This window comes from Panthera tigris, chromosome C2 (genome assembly GCF_018350195.1).
Source record: "Panthera tigris isolate Pti1 chromosome C2, P.tigris_Pti1_mat1.1, whole genome shotgun sequence".
In the NCBI taxonomy this organism is placed as follows: domain Eukaryota; kingdom Metazoa; phylum Chordata; class Mammalia; order Carnivora; family Felidae; genus Panthera; species Panthera tigris.
Genome location: NC_056668.1, coordinates 146,469,222 through 146,488,686, shown reverse-complemented (window position 1 = coordinate 146,488,686; position 19,465 = coordinate 146,469,222). Strand labels below are relative to the sequence as shown.

At 49.0% G+C, this 19,465-nt stretch overlaps 1 protein-coding gene and 1 long non-coding RNA gene across 2 annotated transcripts in view; one reads left to right on the top strand and one right to left on the bottom strand.

Moving 5' to 3' along the window:
- Positions 1–380: 380 nt before the first annotated feature.
- On the bottom strand, positions 381–5,821 carry LOC122241995. The gene is made up of 3 exons (XR_006222130.1): positions 5,507–5,821; positions 3,194–3,793; positions 381–1,037 (listed from the first exon to the last, which is right to left on the bottom strand). It is a non-coding gene; the product is annotated as an uncharacterized LOC122241995 (long non-coding RNA).
- A 29-nt stretch (positions 5,822–5,850) lies between these two features.
- Positions 5,851–19,465, top strand: part of OSBPL10 (oxysterol binding protein like 10) — a 306,044-nt gene continuing 292,429 nt past the window's right edge. Inside the window, exon 1 of the mRNA XM_042998798.1 lies at positions 5,851–6,179. Coding sequence (XP_042854732.1) covers positions 5,899–6,179 — 281 coding nt within the window. The 5' untranslated portion in view covers positions 5,851–5,898. The remainder of the gene's footprint in view (positions 6,180–19,465) is intronic.

The window sequence follows — 19,465 nt, the reverse complement described above, 5'->3', positions numbered from 1 at the left end:
CCAACTGAGCCACCCAGGTGCCCCCTGAGTGCCTATTTTAATAAAATTAATAATCAAAATAATGACATAACTTCCATTTTTGATAAATCTTTCAACGTTTTTTTTTTTTTTTTATTTATTTTTGGGACAGAGAGAGACAGAGCATGAACGGGGGAGGGGCAGAGAGAGAGGGACGCACAGAATCGGAAACAGGCTCCAGGCTCCGAGCCATCAGCCCAGAGCCTGACGCGGGGCTCGAACTCACGGACCGCGAGATCGTGACCTGGCTGAAGTCGGACGCTTAACCGACTGCGCCACCCAGGCGCCCCCATTTTTGATAAATCTTAACAGAATGGATATAATATACATAAAAGGCGAATATAATATATATAAATATTAATCATATATGATGTAGACAATTTAATAGACAAAGACGTTAACATTACGTGTATGTTAACACACATGAAAATGAGTATAATATAACGTATATACCCGTCCTGCCAAGGCCCTGTTTGATTTCCCTGGATGTAACTGTTGGTGTTCCTACTGGAGCTGCTTGGTCACAGGACGATGGACTGTTCACGCCCCACGTGCAGTGTTTTCATCCCCCCACTGGGGGGAAAGTTGCATGTACACATCACAGCAACCGTTCAGGCAGGCAGCAGGCTATATTGACAAGAACACTGGACTTGGGGGTCAGAAGTTTGTTTCTTCTTCAGTAAACGTGGGCTTCATTCACCAAATAAACCTGCGTTGAGTCTTACCGTGCGCAGGTCCTGTGGCTGAGTGCCAGGGGCCCGGGCTCCTGCCCTGCTTTCCTCGGGGCGGTGATGGGAGAATCAGTCCCTAAATGAACACAAATAAAAAACAGGTGCCGTGCTGTACCTCGGGCGGTTCTGTTAAGTAGAAGAAACGAAACCGGATCGGTCGTGAAGCAAGTGATACAATGCAGTGGTTGGGGACTCTGGCTCAGCAGGCAAATTGCCCGAGTTCAAATCCTAGCTCCATCAGGATCTGGGGGTGTTATTGAACATTTCTTTGACCCGGTTTTTCTCCACCTGTCAGATAGAAGCAAGAGTCACATGGACCTTAGGAGGTTGTTGTAAAGATTAAATGAATTACTATTTCCAAAACCCTTGCGGGGGAGCCCCTGGGTGGCTCAGTCGGTTACGTGTCCAGCTTCGGCTCAGGTCATGATTTCACGGTTCGTGGGTTTGAGCCCCACATTGGGCTCTTGCCTATCAGCACAGAGCCCGCTTCAGACCCTCTGTCTCCTTTTCTATCTGCCCCTCCCCTGTGTGCTTGCTCTCTCTCTCCCTCTCTCTCTCAAGAATAAACATTAAAAAAAAAACAAAAAACCCAAGACTTGGAACGGTGCTTTCCTGGCACATAGTAAGTGCTCAATAAATATTAGCTATTATTTTTATTACCTGGGATTGAGACTATATCAGACCAGCTATTTCTAATGCAAATGTGACCAAGCTGATGTTGGAGGGGGTCTGGCTGTGATAGTTTTCTCTCTTCTGGTGGCTTCCTTCATGTCATTTGGCCACCTAGGTCAGTGTCTACCTACTTTTCTTGCTAGTCCGTGAATATCATCTGTCAACATTAAGGCTTTATGTGGGAACACGGGCAGAGGAGGGAGCTTCTAAAGCTGGTTACTGGAAACTCTAGACCAGCTCTTCAGGCCCACGTGAAGAACAAGATGGGGCAATCAGCTCCTTACCGGGGGCTGCTGAATCTGCCTGTTTTTTTAATTATTTTTCTAATTAATTAACTAATTAATTAATTTTGAAGGTTTACTTATTTCTTTTGAGACAGAAAGCGCGAGTGGGGAAGGGACAGAGACAGAGGGGGAGAGAGAGAATCTCAAGCAGGCTCCGTATGGTCAGCACAGAGCCAGCCAGGTGTGGGACTTGAACTCACAACCTGTGAGATCATGACCTGAGCTGAAGTCAGAAGCTTAACCAACTGAGCTACCCAGGTGCTCCTACTTTCTATTTTTTGATTTCAATGTTTATTTATTTTTGCGAGAGAGAGAGAGAGTGCAAGTGGGGTAGCAGCAGAGAGAGGGGGACAGAGGATCTGACGCGGGCTCTGTGCTGACAGCAGTTAGCCTGAACCGGGGCTCGAACTCACAAATGGATCATGACCTGAGTTGGTCAGGCACTTCACTGAGCCCCCCCGGGTGCCCCTGCCCCGTTATTTTAAGAGGTGTGGTATGTTAGTCTTATTACTTTAGTCATTTATGGCTTCTGAAACAGCTGTTAGATTTCCAGTCATTCTATCTGTATTTTTATTTTTCTTAATGATTTATGCAATCTGGGTAAAGTAATGAGCCCTTCTATTTGATATATATATATATATAGTTTGCAAGTATTTTTAAACATATATTCCAAGTATTTTTGCCAATTTGTTATGTCTTTTGTTCTCCAGTTGTTTTTCTAACATGAAGACTTTCCTCTCCAAAGAGAATTTCCCTACTCACTGCATGAGGGTGAAGGAAAGCTTTCTGGAAGTAGTGACCTTTACTTCAAAACTCCAGGGGTGAGAGCAGGGAAGAGGGCTGAGAGGAAGGAAAAGCATTTACCGCATCTCTTTCATGGTCCTGCCTCTTCTTCCAGAATGACTGCTCCACTCGTTGCCACCGATTTCCCTCCCTGGCCATTTCTTTTTCTTTTTAATGTTTTCTAAATTTATTTTTGAGAGGGAGAGGCGGACAGACAGACAGAGCCTGAGTGGGGGAGGGGCAGAGAGGGAGACACAGAATCCGAAGCAGGCTCCAGGCTCTGAGCCGCCAACACACAGCCCGGCGTGGGGCTTGAACTCACGAACTGTGAGATCGTGACCCGAGCCGAAGTCGGAGGCTTAACGGACTGAGCCACCCAGGTGCCCCCCCCGCCCCCGTCCTTGGCCATTTCTGATCCCACATAGCTAACTTGCTCTTGGCCCATCCCGCGTGCTATGGTCTGAACGTTTGTTTCTCCCCAAATTCATATGTTGGAATCCTCATGCCCAAAGTGATGGTGTTAGGAGGCAGGGCCATCGGGAGCAGTCTAAGTGGAGAGGGGTGGAGCCTTCACGAATGCGATTGTGCTCTTATAAAAGACCCCCCCCCCCCGCCCTGACCCCCCCACAGCCCCTTCCTCCATGTGAAGATACAATAAATCTGGGGCCCTGCAGAGTTCTCATTGGGAACCGATCATGCCTTCACCTTGATCTTGGACTTCCAGCCTCCGGAGCTGTGAGAAATAAATTTCTGTTGTTGATAAACCACCCAGCTGTGAAGCTCTGTTATAGCAGCCTAGAACAGACTGACGTACTAGCCTTGACTATTTCTTTCAGCTTAGCACCTCCCTGCTTCCACTGGACTCCCAAGAGTCTCGAGTTTTTAGTCTAAGGTGAGAATTTGCAGCACCTAGTTCATCTGGTCGCAGGTCAGCTGGGCAGGCTGGAGTAATGGTAGCACTTCTCTTTTAGCAGGAACTTAGGGTGGCAAGTCTCCCATAAAAAGGGGCGTTGTTCTGGCACATGATGACTGACATTTCCAGGTCAGGATGTGCCCACCTTCTCAGTCTTCAATAGCAGTGAAGGACATCATAGACACTCACATACTGAAAAGTGTTTATCAGGTGGCTTAGGCAAAGTTATGCTGTGGTAAAAATGCTTCCTAAAATCTCAGTGGTTTATAACAAACGTTTTGTCCATGTGACATGGCCAACGCTAACTGGCTTTGGCTCCGCTGAATTCCATGTGTCTTCTCACTCCAGGATCCAAACTGAAGAGGGTCCTTTATCTGAGACACGCTAGTCGCCTGGTAGAAGGAAAAGAGAAAGACAGTTGAACCACATGACGGGGCTCTTGAAGCTTCCGCTCGGAAGTGGCATATACAGTATTACGTGTGTCTACACTCCACTGGCCAAACTAGTTCCATGGCCAAGCCTGAGGTCAACGTGGAGGGAGGGTACTCTCATAGGATGACATGACAAACGTTTCGAACACATAAACAATCCCATCACATCCAGTATTACCACTTGGTCCCATTTTGCAGGTGAGAAAACTAAAGCTAGAAGAGGTCATGGATTGCAACTCAGATCTGTCTGGCTCCAGAGTCGGTCTTTTCTACCATGCAATCTCTGAGGGGGGTGGGGGGTGGGGGTGGTCTTTTATTTTATCTTTTTAAGTTTACTTCTTTATTTTGAGAAAGAAAGAGCACGAGTGAGGGAGGGGCAGAGAGAGGGAGAGAGAATCCTAAGCAGGCTCCGTGTTGTCAGCACAGAGCCCAACATGGGGACATGGGGATCGATGCCACCAACCATGAGATCACGACCTGAGCAGAAATCAAGAGTTGGATTCTCTTTCTTTCTTTTTCTTTTTTTTTCTTCTTTCCTTCTTTCTCTGTATAGGCACCTGGAATTGTAATTTATTCAGGGCACAACTACTTCTCATCAGCTTCAGAAGCTTCTCCATGAAGATTTCTAGAGGTAAACCACCTTTGAAAGCTTTCTGCAAGGATATGAAGCTAGAGAGGGGGCAGGTTTGGGGAACTGCCCCCATGAGAGCTGACTCTATTTCACTCAGTAATTTTTTTTAACTATTGAATTATTTATCTGCTTTATGGGTTTGTAGATCCTTTAAACTGGATCGCCTATCAATCTATCACCCTTTGTTTTTGTTTTCGTGTGTGTGCGTGCGCGCGCGGTGCCCGCGGGCGCGGTGCCTGAGCTCCTCAGAGCTATTTTTCTAGGTAATTTTAGAAACTTCCAGATTGCATTGGATATTTATACTCACAAAAATTATTAGTACGGTGGAGAAAGTGCGACTCCTCTACTTTCGCAAAACAGCAACGATTTTAGATTTAGAGACCAAGTTGCAGCTCAGTGTATCTTAGGGTGGGGGTGCAGGGAAGAAGTTACAGCGACCACAGAGAATACATACTTCACTGTGATTGTAAATATCGGTTGATTTCCCTCTGGGAAATCAAATCGCTAGTTTTGACTTGCCAGATTTATGTGTCCATCAGTGTGGGGATTAGGGTGAGGCAAGTGAAGCGCCCAGGGCACTCAATTTAAGAAGGCACTTGCAGGAACCTTAGAGTTTTCTTGCCCCACTCCAGTTCCTTCCCTGGTGTCCATGATGCATTTACCGTAACTCTGCAGCGTGAAAATACCCCGGGCAAGCTTACCTTGGGGACAGAATCACCTGTCCCCTACCAGGCACGCAGGAGAGCCTGGAAGACGTTCCTGCCCTATTAACTTCGCTCTGCCTGTAAGGCTCATTCCCAGGTTACTGTGTGCGTGTGTCTGGCCCGGGCTCGGCGGGAAAGGCAGAGAGAGGGACTGCGCGCTGGTGGCCGCGTTAGGCCGGGCGGGTCAATATCCGGGTGGATCGGGTGGGTGGGGCCGCCCCTCCCTCCAGGTCCCGAGGTGGGTTGGGGGTGGGGAGGAACGCGCGGAGATTCCCTTTCGCCCCTTCGGATCCGAGAGGGGGCGGCAGAAGGAACGCGAGGGTGACAGGGCGTACCCACCCTGCGGCTCGGCGCCCGGCAGCGCCCCCGGCCCCGAGCGGCCGCCAGGACCCGAAAGAAGAGGAAGAGGAACCACAGGAGGGCTCGCCGAACCGGCCACCCGCTCCGAACTTGCCGAGGAAACTAGTACGGAGGGAGGGGCCGGGGCCAGGGCCGCGGCAGGAGGAGGGGCGGCCGCAGCTGCATCCAGCCCCGTTGGCTTCCTTCCCAGCTCTCCTTCGCCTCCTCCTCTTCCTCCTGTATGAGTCAGGCATTTCCCGGGGATTTGGAGCAGCCACGCGCGGCCCGGGCGCCCGGAGCTATAGCAGCAGCAGCTGCCGCCGCCGCGCCGGCAGCCCCAGCGCCGCGGCCGCCACCGCGGCGGGCACTCGCGTTCCGGGCGCGCACGGACCATGGAGAGGGCGGCCCAAGGCGCAGACGGCGGCGGGGGCAGCAACAGCAGCAGCCGCAGCAGCAGCCGCGCCACCTCGGCTGGCTCCTCGCCGTCCTGCTCCCTGGCCGGCCGGGGGGTCGCCAGCCGGTCGGCGGTAGCCGGGCTCGGCGGCGGGGGCAGCCGCAGCAGCCCGGGCTCGGTGGCCGCTAGTCCGTCGGGAGGAGGCGGCCGCAGGAGGGAGCCGGCGCTCGAAGGCGTGCTCAGCAAATACACCAACCTCCTCCAGGGCTGGCAGAACAGGTAACGCGCCCGCCGCCAGCGCCACCGCGCGCCCCTCCCTTCGCGCCGCTCAGCTGTGTGTGTGTGTGTGTGTGTGTGTGTGTGCGCGCGCGCGCGCGCCACTGTGCCACCGGCCGATCGGGTGCTGCCTCTCCGAGTGCCCTTCCTGCGTCCCAGCTCCTTTCCAGGTGGGGTGCCCGGGATGGGGCAGGCCGTGACCCCACCCCAGGACCGCACCGCAGTGGCGGAGAGGGAGGCGAGAGACCCGGTTTTCTTCGGCCCTGGCACCTGCAGGGACTGGAGTAGCAAAAGAGGGGCGCATTGGTCCCAGGGCCCTGCCTGCTAGCGGTTTCCCGCACTCCTGAAGAATGGCTGAGGAAGAGAGGCAGAGGGGGCGTGCTGTATGCCTGCAGGAAAAAGCGTTAATACCCCTGGTCCCATCACAACAATTCTCTTCGTAACATAGTTCATTTAAAACTTTAGTGTTTAAAACCACCACCACCACCATCACCATCACCAAACACCTACCACTTATTCTCGGTGCCTTCCGGAGCACGCGCTACCTCCTGCCCAGTGGGTGGTTTGAGACCTCCAATCTCTGCAACAGAAGCTTAGTTATTTGTTTCCTTCTTTTTTTTTTTTTTTTTTTTTTTTTTTTGAACACCCTCTCCCCTTTGGAAATGGACGGTTTGCTTTGTAAACTATTATTAACCCCCGCCCATTTAGGTGCCTTTTGAAGTTCCCTGCTCACTCTGCCCTCACTGTTGGGAAACCCAGTATGGCCACGTGGGAGGATGGGGGTGTTAAAGGAAGGGCCCCCAGCTCACTTGTGTTGATGATGGTATGTGGGGCACAATGCAGAGGATAGTGAGGGGGACTTGGAAGGAGCAGATGTGGTGCTGCTGTTTACTTTTTTTACTTTGTTTTTCAAAAACAAGCCAGAGGGAGATAGACGTTGTGGATGAGATCTTTTGTCCTGCCGTCTGTGGCCCTTGGATCTTAGGTCTTGGGATTTTTCAGGATGCTTGTGAAGTTTGAATCCCACTCTGGGAACTCTTGCTTCTCTCTGCTGGTTAGACTGGATTACTTGGTCCTCTCTCCCTGCACACGGGATGGAAATGTTCAGGTGGCTTCCAGCTGAAACTTTGACCGGGCAGTTATTTACATGAAACTCAACTGGGAGGAAGACCACTTCCTAAATATGGAAACTGACTTGTTTCTATCAGAGAACTTTCTGAGTCACCTGGGTTTCCTGGGAGATCTGCTACTCTGTCAGTGGAAGTTGCGCTTTTAACTTTTGAGTCCTTTTATTTCTCAAAATAGCCCTGGTGTCTGCTCTTGCCTCTTTTCCCCTTCAGGTTTTGAAAGCTGCAAAGGAATAGGTAGTGTGTGTAGGATGAGAGAGAGAGGAGATGATTCAATCCGATTTCAGTTCTTGGTAATTGTGCCTTGTTGGTGACAGCATCTGGTTTGTGTGTTGGGCAGTCCCTTTTAATGCTGTGCCCTCCCCCCCTCCCTCCCCAAGTAGCTTATGAGGCCAACAGAGATTTTACCCTGGATTACAGTCATTTCACTGGGGATGGTACTTTACCTGCAATGCACATTAAAGGATTTGTTCTTTCCGGCAGATTTAGTAGGAATTGGAGTAACTCATGCTTTTGTATGATCTTAAATCCACTGGGGTATGTAGGTTATGCCAGAGTGAGAAGAGGCAAAATTAATAATAATATAGTAATAATAATATTTACATGATTGCAGGCTTCATAGGTGAAATGTACTGTGTACTGTGTGAGATCTCATCTTTGTTGAGTTTGTTTAGTGTGGTCTATGCCGTCAGTGTTTATTCTTAGCATAGTAGACTGTAAGTTTACCGCTGACTCCAAAAGCATTATCTCTTTCTAGTGGTTCATGTCTCCGTGTTCAGGTCTGTGTTCCCCACATCCGTGTTCTCTCAGCTGTTGCCAAAGGTCCATTAGTGGTCTGGAGAGGATTTGTGGACACTCAGTGGTTGCACATGTCTCCCTTGTCAAGGGGAGGTCTGGAACAGTAAGAAGGGAGAGAGGAGAAAGAGAGAAACTTTGACACTATATTCATGTGTTCATGAATGTATTTACTCGGAGACTATTTTATTGAGGAACTGCTATGTGCCAGGCACTTTTCTAAGAGCTGGAGTTATTTCAGTGTGCAAAACGCACAGGCATCTGCACACGAAGTAGGGGAGGAGACTCAGAATTAAAAAGTACAAGTCCCTAGCTCCCTGGCCCAGGGGAATGCCTTGGTACCAACAGTGGGCGGCTTGATTCAAGTTACCTTCACTTTTGGATCTCATGGCATGTTCTTCTGCAGCACTTTTTTCTTTCTTTTATTATTTTTTTTAATGTTTATTTACTTTAAAGAGAGAGAGAGAGAGACAGAGCATGAGCAGGGGAGGGGCAGAGAGAGATGGAGACACAGAGTCGGAAGCAGGCTCCAGGCTCTGAGCTGTCAGCACACAGCCCGATGCTGGGCTTGAACCCACAAACTGCGAGATCAGGACCTGAGCCGAAGTCAGATGCCACCCAGGCACCCCTATTCACATTTTAATCTCAAGCACTGTGTTTTCGCTAGTCTTTTGGTTTTCGCACAGAGTGAACCAGGGAGAGAGTTGAAGCCTAAAAGCTTGGTGAGGCAGGCCGGTGCCAGGCCGCACGGTGCCTTGTAGTCCAGGGGAAGAATTTAAGGCTGCGTTCTGGTTGTCCAGAAGGATTTTAGGCTGAGAGGTGACACGGTCTGATTCGTGCTTTAAAAAGTTCACTCTGGGTACTCTTTGGAGATGAGAATTTCACAGTGTCCTATCAGGGAAACAGGCCAGTTGGGAGCTCCTCATGGTGGTCTGGGCCAGAGATGCTGGGGGCTTGCACTTGGGGGACGAGAAAAGTGGAGAGAAGGTACAGATTCGGAGTGGGGAGGTTAGAAGCTGCCGATGGGTTGGATGAGGTGAGAGAAAGAGGGGCCAAGGAGGACTCTTGTGTTTATAGCTCTGAGAGCCTGGGATGTTGAGGTGGAGGCGTCTTTTATGGAGATGAGGGTCACAGGGGACCCTCATGCTTGTGGGGAGGATGGGGGGCAGCCAGGAGTTATCTTTGGGGAACTCGTTTTTAGTTTGTAAGAAATGGGCCGTATGAACTCTTCCTTTGCAGGCACGAAGGCTAATTTTAGTCTCCAACCCAGATGGAACTATTTTGGGTTTGCTGGGAATATCAAATGTTTGAGAACATAATTTCTTTTTCTTTGTTTTTTAATGTTTACTTATTTGTTTTTGAGAGAGAGAGAGAGAGAGAATACAAGTGGTGGAGGGCAGAGAGAGAAGGGGAGAGAGAATCCCAAGCAGGCTCTGCCCTATGAGCGCAGAGCCTGATGTGGGGCTCGAACCTACGGACCGTGAGATCATGACCAAGAGTCAGATGCTTCGCCAACTGAGCCACCCGGGCGCCCCGGGACAATAATTTCTAATTGGGTCTAGGAAGTGGTATTTCAACATTTGAGGGTCTTGATCGTCATTCACTTTTCGTTATCAAGAGAAAAGATGTTACAAATATGAAAGCAGCCTCCAATTTGTGTGTGTGTGTGTGTGTGTGTGTGTGTGTGAGTGTGATGGGTGCGGTTGTGAGAACTCAGTAAAATATTAAAGGTTAAGTCTTGAGCAGGATAAGGAAGGTAAGTATCAGCCAAGGAAAACCCCAGGTGAGCAGTGGACGTTTTATTTGGAACGTAAGGGGAGTGTGGACTCCGGGCCGAACCCGGACATCAACGTTTAGCACACGTGTCACCTTGGGCCGGTTTCTTCATTGCTCTCGGCTTCCGTTTTCTCATCTGTTAAAGAGAGAAAAGATGTTACCCTTCTCATCCGTTCAGTGTGAAAATTAATTGAGGAGACTGGTCTATAAGCAGCTGAGAAAGGCGCAAGGCAAGATCTGGAGAAGTGATAGCTATTATTGGATCTTCAATTTGCCCGTCTTAAATGGACCCTTTCTGGTTCATAAAGTTCTTGGTTTATTTTCTGAATCCTGTGGTTACCCTGGGGCTCCCATTAACATAATTATGCCAGAGTTCTTTGGAGAGGATATGTTCTGAAAGGATCCTTTTAAAACTTGGAACCCAGCAAATGTTTGCATCTCTACAGCAAGTGACTTGCTCCCCTCCTCCAGCCTCGAGGCCCTATCTCCCTCCCCCGCTTTATTTTTCTTCATCACCACCACCCTCTGACACACTCAATATTTTACTCTTGTTCCCCCCGCACAAGATGTCAACTCCCTGAGGACAGAGAATAGTTTCGTCTGCCATGTTCACTGCTGTATCTCCAGTGTCTAGAATGGGGTCTGGCGTATCATAAGGGGTCAGTAGATAGAACTGAATAAATAAGAGAGTGAATGAAAGAGAAATGAAAGCAGGATTAATTTGTATTTATATAGCTACTATTGTTGTATTTCTTGGTTCTCTGCCTGTTTATAGCCTTGTCCTCGAGTTGATTTGTGTGTCATTTGCCCCGCCCTCTGCGACCATCAGTCTTTGTCTTCGGGGTCAGGGAGTCTGACTTACCTTGTGAAATGCCCACCTTGACTTAGGGCCCACGGCTGCCCAGCTAATGTGGGCCTTCAGTGGCCAGGTGTCCAGGACCTGCTTTCGACTTGATCTGCATGAATGCCCTGCTTTGAGAATGCAGTTTTTAGGCTCTGGCCCTGATTTCCCAGGGCTCAGGGGCTACTTGACTCATTTAAAAAAGTCAGGGAGGGAGCATATATTAACTTTTAAAACCGTACTGAATTAAAATGCATGCTTTTTGAGTACTCCACAAATTTTTAGAGGCAGTTGGTGATAACCAGGGTTAAAAAATCACGGCTCTGTGTTTTATGTTCTTGCCCACATGTACTTAGAAAGTATTCACACACCTTGCTGGCTGGTTTGCCAGAGTGTGAGTTTGCACACTCAAATCCTTTGGGGACACTGGATTTCTTCGTGGACGGCAACAATAAAGAGGTGGTTGCCTAGGTTACAAAATAGCATCTAATATTATTTATTCACGTATGGTTCAGAATATTTATGGAGCACCTGCCTGTGTTAACCACTCCCTGTAGGATGTGCTCTCCTCCTCTCTCTTTAAAATGTATGTGTATTTGAGGAGATTTATGCCAAATGGTTACCATGGTTTTCCTTGGTTGGTGGGGTCGTGGGGGATATTATTTGTTCTTCTCTTTTTTCCTTTATTTATTTATTTTTTCCTGAGGTGAGCTTGCGTCCATTCTGCAGTTTGAAAAAGTTATATTGAGGGGGGAAAAAAAGCTTTTCCCATAATCTCGGAATAACTAGTTTTGGGGGGTAAACCTGAAGTCTAACGTACGTTCAGAAAAGTGCGTAACTCATACGCGTAATAGTTCAACGCATTTTCATGAGCGGATCGTATCCAGATCAAGAAACAGCGGCCAGTCCCCTCCCGCCGTCACTCGCGGTCGCCTGCTGTTGATGTCCAGCACCTTAACATGAGGTAGGCCTCTTCCTGAATTTCCTATCGAACGGCATGATATAGTTCCAGGCTTCTTCTCTTAACATTACGTAACGTTCGTGAGCCCTCTCCGTGGTGCTGGGTCTAACCGTAGTCTGTGTGCACTGCTCTATTCCATCGTAGGAATATACTGAATACGTGGACGCTTCTCATAAACTTTTGAGTTTTTCCCAGTTTGGGGCCGTTACGAAAGCACTGCCATGAGTTCTGTGGAACATACATACGCATTTCTGTGCGTGTATACCTAGGAGTGAAATACTGGGTTACGCGACAGTATTTCCAACTGTCCAGCTTACGAAGAGAGTTTTTTCCTAGTGGTTGGATCTGCTAATATTCCCGCCAGGAGCGCTTGAGGGTTCTGGGTGCCCCGCGTCCTCATCTATACTCGATGTTTTCTGTTTGCATTTTAGCCAATCCGATGGGTGGCATCTGATTGTGGTTTGAATTTGCCTTTCCTTGATGACTAATGAAGGTTAGCATCTTTTTGTGTGCCTGTTGGCCATTTGGGTTTCACGTTTTGTCAGGTGTTACTGAAGTCCTTCGCTGTTTGTATCGTGGGACATCTGCTTTTCCATATTGACTTGTGAAAGAAAGTTCTTTATAGATTCTGGATAGGAGTTCGCCGATGGGTTATGTGCACGTGGATACGGGCACTGCAAACAGAGAAAGCAGGCATCATCACTCGTGGTTTGCCACGTCATCTCTTGGTATGCACAAATTTTAAATTTTAGCATAGTCACATATAAAAATTTTCCCCCTTTTATGATTAGTTCTTTTTGAGTGCTATTTAGGAAATCTTTGCTCACCCCATGGTAATAAGGATATTCTCTGATGTTTTCTTTCAAGAAAGGAAAAACTTTGGGGCACCTGGGTGGCTCAGTGGGTTAAGCGTCTGACTTCGGCTCAGGTCATGATCTGACCTGACCCAGAGTTTGTGGGTTCAAGCCCCGCATCAGGCTCTGTGCTGACAGCTCAGAGCCTGGAGCCTGCTTCAGATTCTGTCTCCCTCTCTCTGTCCCTCCCCCGCTCATGCTCTCTCCCTCTCTCCTCTCTCTCTCAAAAGTAGACAAGCATTAAAAAAAATGAAAAAAAAAGGGGGGCGCCTGGGTGGCTCAGTCAGTTAAGCGTCCAACTTCAGCTCAGGTCGTGATCTCACGGTTTGTGAGTTTGAGGCCCGCGTTGGGCTCTGTGACGACAACTCTCTCCCTTCTCTTCCCCTGCTCACGCTCTGCCTCTCAAAAATAAATAAATGTTAAAAAAATTAAAAAAAATAAAAAAATTAAAAAAAAAAAGAGAAGAAAAACGTTTACTAATTTGATTACTTCTTAAAAGTTTGAAGTGATATCGGAGGAGTGTAGATATCTGGCAGAAACAATACTGCATTTTAGGCTCCCGGTCTGTGTTAGTTTTGGACGACTGTTAGAACAAATGACAGTAAACTTGGTAGCTCCCAACAACAGACATTTATGTTCTCATGGTTCTAGACGCCAGAGTCTGAAATAGGTTTCCCTGGGCCCAAATCAAGGTCTTGGCAGGCCCAGGCTTTCACCAGACGCTCCAAGGGAAAGTTAATTTCTTGCTTCTTCCAGCTTCTGGTGGTTGTTGGCATTCCTTGGCTGGTACCTGCCTCACCCCAGTTTTTGCCTCGGTCTTCCCATTGCCTTCTCCTCTGTGTATATCAAGTCTCCCTCTGTCCCCGTCTTAGAAGGACCCCTGGGACTGCATTTAGGGCCCACCGAGATCATCCGGGACAATCTCCCCATTTAAAAACCCTTAAATTAGTCCTATCTGCTGCCTGCCCTGTAAGGTGACATTCCCAGGTTCCAGGAATTAGGACTCGGACCTCGTGGGGGTAGGGGTATGGCACTCGCAGCCTCCATACAGTCATTATTCTGAAGTGGTTCTTAATCCCGCTGGCTCCCTTCCCCTCCACCTTTCCCACCTTCACTGGTTGCCATGGGGACAGCCATCTCTGTCCTGAAAGGGTTGCTGTCCTGACTGAAAGTGGGCTGGTTAGGCAGGGTTGCTGGACTCATTCATCTCTGTCTACTAGACAGACCCCTTGGGCAAATGCAAGGTGGTGGGCCTTATTTTTGTGAGGGAAATTCTTTCTAGAGCCAGTGAGTAAACTTAATTTGCTTTCATGGGCAAATCAGACTTTCTTTGGGGTTTCTTTAAATGCCCTTGAGCAATCAGTTTGGAAGTATACGTGTAATAATTCATGTTTTCTGTTTTGTCATCTGAATGAGTGACTCATTAGCCTGAGGACTTTTTTTTTTTTTTTTTTAAGGTATAATTAAATACAATAAAGAGCACAGGTCTCAGGCGTTCTGTTTGATGAATTTTGGCAATTGTTTACGCCATGTAACCACTCCTTTCAAAAGTACAGAACATTCTCTGATTCCCCCGGTTCTACCCCTCCCCCCACCCCAGATTTCCTTGTTCTTGCCAGTCAGTTCCCCGTCTCCTGCATTCTGTTTCTGATTTCTATCACCATGAATTAGTTTTGTCTGTTCTTGGGTTTTCGTATAGGTGGACCCATATAGGAGATCCTTTCTGGGTCTGGTTTATTTCAGTCAGCCTCGTGTTCTGAGATTCTGGGTGTTGCTGCATCTATCCGTAGATTATAATTTTGTTGTTGTTGTTGTTTAATATTACATCCTGTGGATATGCCATGGTTTATCCATTCACTTGTAGGTGGACATTTGGGTTTCCAGTTTTTTTAGCTGTTATCAATAAAGCTGCTATTTGTGTATAAGCTTTTTATTTTTTAGTATTTTTATCATTTAAAGGGTTTTTTATTTTTATTAAAAAAAAATTTTTTTTTTTAACATTTTATTTATTTTTGAGACAGGGAGAGACAGAGCATGAACAGGGGAGGGTCAGAGAGAGGGAGACACAGAATCTGAAACAGGCTCCAGGCTCTGAGCTGTCAGCACAGAGCCCGACGCGGGGCTCAAACTCACAGACCGTGAGATCGTGACCTGAGCCGAAGTCGGATGCTTAACCGACTGAGCCACCCAGGCGCCCCTAAAGGGTTTTTTAAAAATGTTTATTTTTGAGAGAGAAAGAGAGAGAGAGAGAGCGAGAGAGAGAGAGAGCAAGTGGGGGAGGGGCAGAGAGACAGGGGGACAGAGGATCCAAATTCAAAGCGGGCTCCGTGCCGTCAGCATCAAGCCCGATGCAGGGTTCGAACTCATGAACGTTGAGATCATGACCTAAGCCCAAGGCGGACGCTTAACCGACTGAGTCACCCAGGCGTCCCTGTGTATAAGTTTTTGCGTGGACACATGCTTTTATCTCTCTTGGGTACATGCTTGGGGATCGGGATCTCAGGGTCGTAGGATACGCGCGTGTAGAAACTCCCGAAGAGTTTTCCAGAGTGGCTGAGCCATTTCCCCACCAGCAGTATGTACCCGAGTGGACTGCCCCCAATGCCAGCCAGCTTCGGAGGGAGGCAGTGTGCAGGTGCACAGGCTGGTGACATGGTCAGACTTCCCTGCCTTTCCGGCTTGGCCTCTTTTTAGCTGCATGACCTTGGCAGGTCACTTGACTGTTTGGGCCCTGTTTTCCTCATCTGTGAAATGATATTAACCTTGGAGTATTGCTGTGAGGCTGCTACAGACAGCAGGCCCGGCACAGCGGGTGGCACACAGTAGGGTCCTCAGTAGAAATGTGTCTACTTGGGAGTCTTATATTTAAAAAAAAAACTTTAATGTTTATTTTTGAGAGAGAGAGAGAGAGAGAGAGAGAGAGAGAGAGAGAGAGAGGTGGGGGAGGGGCAGTATGAGCAGGGGAGGGGCAGAGAGAGAGGGAGACACAGGATCGGAAGCAGCCTCCAGGCTCTGAGCTGCCAGCACAGAGCCCGATGTGCGGCACGAACCCACGAACTGCGAGATCATGACCCCAGCTGAAGTCAGACGCCTGAAGTCGGTCGCCTAACCTACTGAGCCACCCAGGCGCCCCGGAAGTCGTATGTTTTAGACCAGTGGGTAACTTTGTGGAACCGAGGGGCCAAGTTAGTGGTCATTTTAGACCCAGCCTTAGCAAATGGGCAGGTGTTTCTTAACCCTTCCTCCTGCATGAGGACCTGGGTGACAAGTTACTTGATTTGCAAAGTGGCTGACTGTCTCCATTTGCTGCTTTTAGCCTGCGGTTCCTCAAGAGTCTGCTCGAGTTGGACCGTTGTTTAAAAACTCTGGGAAAGAGAAGAGATACGGCTTTTGTGTCCCGAAAGGAGGCTTGAAACGATTGTGCCGGAAATGTGGGAGGCTGTTTGTAGCTCTGCCTGGCTCCTGCCTGATGTGATTTGGGGCCAGGCCAAGACAGAATTAAAGAGAAAACCATCCAGAATGTGATTTTTGATAACCCAGGCTGGATCGAATATGGTCACAGCCCAGAAGGAAAGTGCTTTATTTGTGTCTCGTGCAGTGACATCAATAATTACGATAAAATTAGGAAACATTATACAGTCTTGTTGCAAGCCTGTTCTTTGAAGGTCAGAGAAGGCATTTGAGCCTTGAATAACTTTTTCACGTTTTGCTGTCGTTTTTAGAGGGCTATTTCTGTTGTATGTGGTTTGGTCCCTTCCTATAAATGTGTTTTTATTAACGTTTATTTATTTATTTTGAAAGAGAGAGAGAGAGAGAGAGAGAGCGAGCAAACACAAGAGGGGGAGGGGGGCAGAGAAAGAATCCCAGGCAGGCTCCCCGTTGCCAGTGCAGAGCTCGCCGCGGGGCTCAAACTCACCAACTGTGAGTTCGTGACCAGAGCCGAAGACGGTTAACGGGCCGAGCCACCCAGGCGCCCCTTTTCCTATGAATGTTTTGATGAAAATGTAACCAGTTGAAAGGCAACCAACATCAGTTTTTAATACCTCTTTTCCAGGATGTGTTCGGCGTTCGTCTGCAAAGTCGGGTCAGTGACCTCCCAGCGGAGGTGGGCGGGTGAGAGGGGACCCCGCCTAGGAAGCAGTCGAACCCACATTCTCCCACGGGCGGGTGGGCCCCAGGGGTCGGCCTGGGCTACTTGTTCAGGGGAGTTGAGTGGGCTTGCTGATGGATACAGACGGCCCTCGACTGGCCTGCAGAGGTCCCTCCGTCGGAGGCATGGCGGGCCACCAACAACACAACCGAAGCCCTGCGACAGTTTTCCCGGGCCTTTTGGTTGTTACGTAGTATCTGGACAGAATTGGGAAACTTTCCAAGTCCCGAGTGAGCCGGCAGCCTCAGCCCCCCGACGCGCTCCCCTTTGCTGGTGGGGTATTCACACCCCACGTGTTTGTTGAGCGCCTCTTGTGCCTGTGCCAAATGCAATGCCACGCGGGATGCCGAGGACACAGGAGCAACGCACACAGGCCATGTCTTGAGGAGCTGACAGCCTAAAACAGGGTTGAGCTAACTTTTTCTGTAGAGGGGCCAGGTAGTTAATATTTTGGGCATCCTGGGCTATCTCGAGTCTCCATGGCAACCCTGCAGCCCTCCCATGGTAAACAAGTGGGTACCGCTGTGCTCCAACAAAACTTTGTGTGCGAAAACAGGTGCAGGGCCGGAGTTAGCCTGTGGGATGTAGTTTGATCATCCCGGCTCTAAGATGACATCTAGACCCCTCCCTCTAGTAGCAGAGGCAGTCTAGGGTGGTGGCGGAGTACAGGTTTGTGGTCCAAGCGCCCTGGGCTCGAATCCTGCCTCGGGTGTTTTCCTCCCAGCGTAACTTTGGGCAAGCTGGTTAACCTCTCTGGGCCTCTGTTTCTTTATCTGTAAAACGGGGGTGATACAGAGTCTGCGTCATAGGGTTGTTGGGATTGGCTGCGAAGCTGTGTGTGCAGGGCTCAGGACAGGGACTGGCACTCACTAGATGTGGCTGCTGTTTCGATACGGGACGGTGAGCGCTCCCATAAGGGAAGCGCCTGGGAGTGAGAGCACGGGCTGTACCTGGGGGTGGAGGGAGGAGGGGCAGGTGAGCAAGACCTAGCATGTTGAGGAGCGATCCGTCATGCAGACAGGAGCCGGCGGGGGTGGGGGGGAGGCTTCCCTGGAAGGAGGCTTTGTGAGTGCAAAGGTTTAGAACCGTGGAAGGGGGACATGGGTTTGTTGGGCTGCAGTGCAGGTTGTATGTGGGGTGTGGCCAGAGGCCCGGCCTTAAGGGCTACCGCAGGAGGGACCTCTTAAGCTGCTGAGACCCATCATACGCTCTCAGTGTTACCAGACAGGGAAGGAATAAGTTTGTGAGTCCGGGAATCATCAGACTTTACATGTATTATCCAGTTGAGTCCTTGAAGTGAGGTGGGGGTATTGCAGATCTGTCCGTTCTTTGCTTCTTCTATAGTCACGGAACCCCAGTTTGTTGCTGGATACGTAGTTGTCCTGGATAAAACTAGTTTGCACCCCTCCTCTCCCTCGCAGCTAGGGATGGCTGTGTGATTCTGTTCTAGACATGAGCAGAGTTATCACAGAAGTTTCCTAGAACCTTCTTTGTACCCTTCCTTCTTTTTCCTTTGCTCTTGGAATATAGACATATGGCCGCAACTGGAATGCAGATGTGGTGGTTGGAATCCAGCAGCCATCTTAAGGCTTGAGGTGGCTGAAGTGAAGGCCATCCAGACCGAAGAGACTTATTAGCCTCTGAGGATTTTGTTGCTCAGAGCCACCTCACAAATCTTGGGCTGCCAACCTCTGGGATTTTCCACGATAGGGAGAATATGCGGGTAGAATCTCCATTTTCCAGGTGGAGAAACCGAGGCATAGAACGTAAGTGGCACAGTTGGTAAGTTGTGGAGCCACAGCGTGTCCGACACCAAAGGGTGTTTTCTTTCTATCACTCTGGAAAGAGCTTGGCGATCTTCTACCCCCTCATTTCACAGATGAGATCACGGAGGGCTTTGCCTCAGGGTAGACCTGTACCAGCTCATTTCCCTGCAAGATAGTCATTATTCTGTTTTATCCCTCACTCTTTCTCTCTCCTGCTGTGGCCTTCCCAAAGAAGGGGCCCCGGGTTTTAATTAGTGGTTTTGCGTCCCTCTCAGGCGCAGAATCTCTTTGTGTGAGTAGTTGATGTCTGGTGGTCTTTTCCCTGGTCACAAAGCATCACTATTTCAGGGCTGTGTTTACAGCCTTCAGAATCCTCCTTAGTAATGACTTTCCTTTCTTGTACTGTCCCGTCTTCATCTGGGCTTTTTAGGGCTGGCTGAGGGGGCTCCTTGGCCCTTTGACTCTGTGTACGAACTGGCAGATGAGATCTTGGTTTCCACAGAGGCCTCGCAATTCATTAAGCTCAGAGTGTGGACTTTGGCCGAAAGGGGTCACATGTTTTTGAACACACTTTGCTTTTCAGATTCTTGTGTATCTGAGTTCTACCCTATTACTAATACCTTAAAAATGGGCCTCCTGACCCCTTGGCTAACCGCATAGCACAGAACTTTTCTATGTGCGTATTCTGGCCGACTGACTTAGTGGCTCGGTCCCTAACACGTTGAACGGGGCAAAATCCACTTTGTGCTCGTAAGCACTGTTGAGAGAGCACTGAAACGCGTTTCTTATATAGCAGCTCATGTTTATGTTGCTCTTTGGACTAGCAAAATTTTTATGAGCCTGGCTGGTATGAGTCTTTTTCTTTTTTATGAGAAGTCTGCTGTTGCCACCGTGGCCCAAAGTGCGTTTTAATGCTCTTGGAGGCGCTTAGTTAATTCAGAGTTTCCTGTGACATTTTTTTGGTCAGATGTCAGTTTTCATGATTCCTTCAGAGTCAGCTGAAACTCGGGAACAGAGGG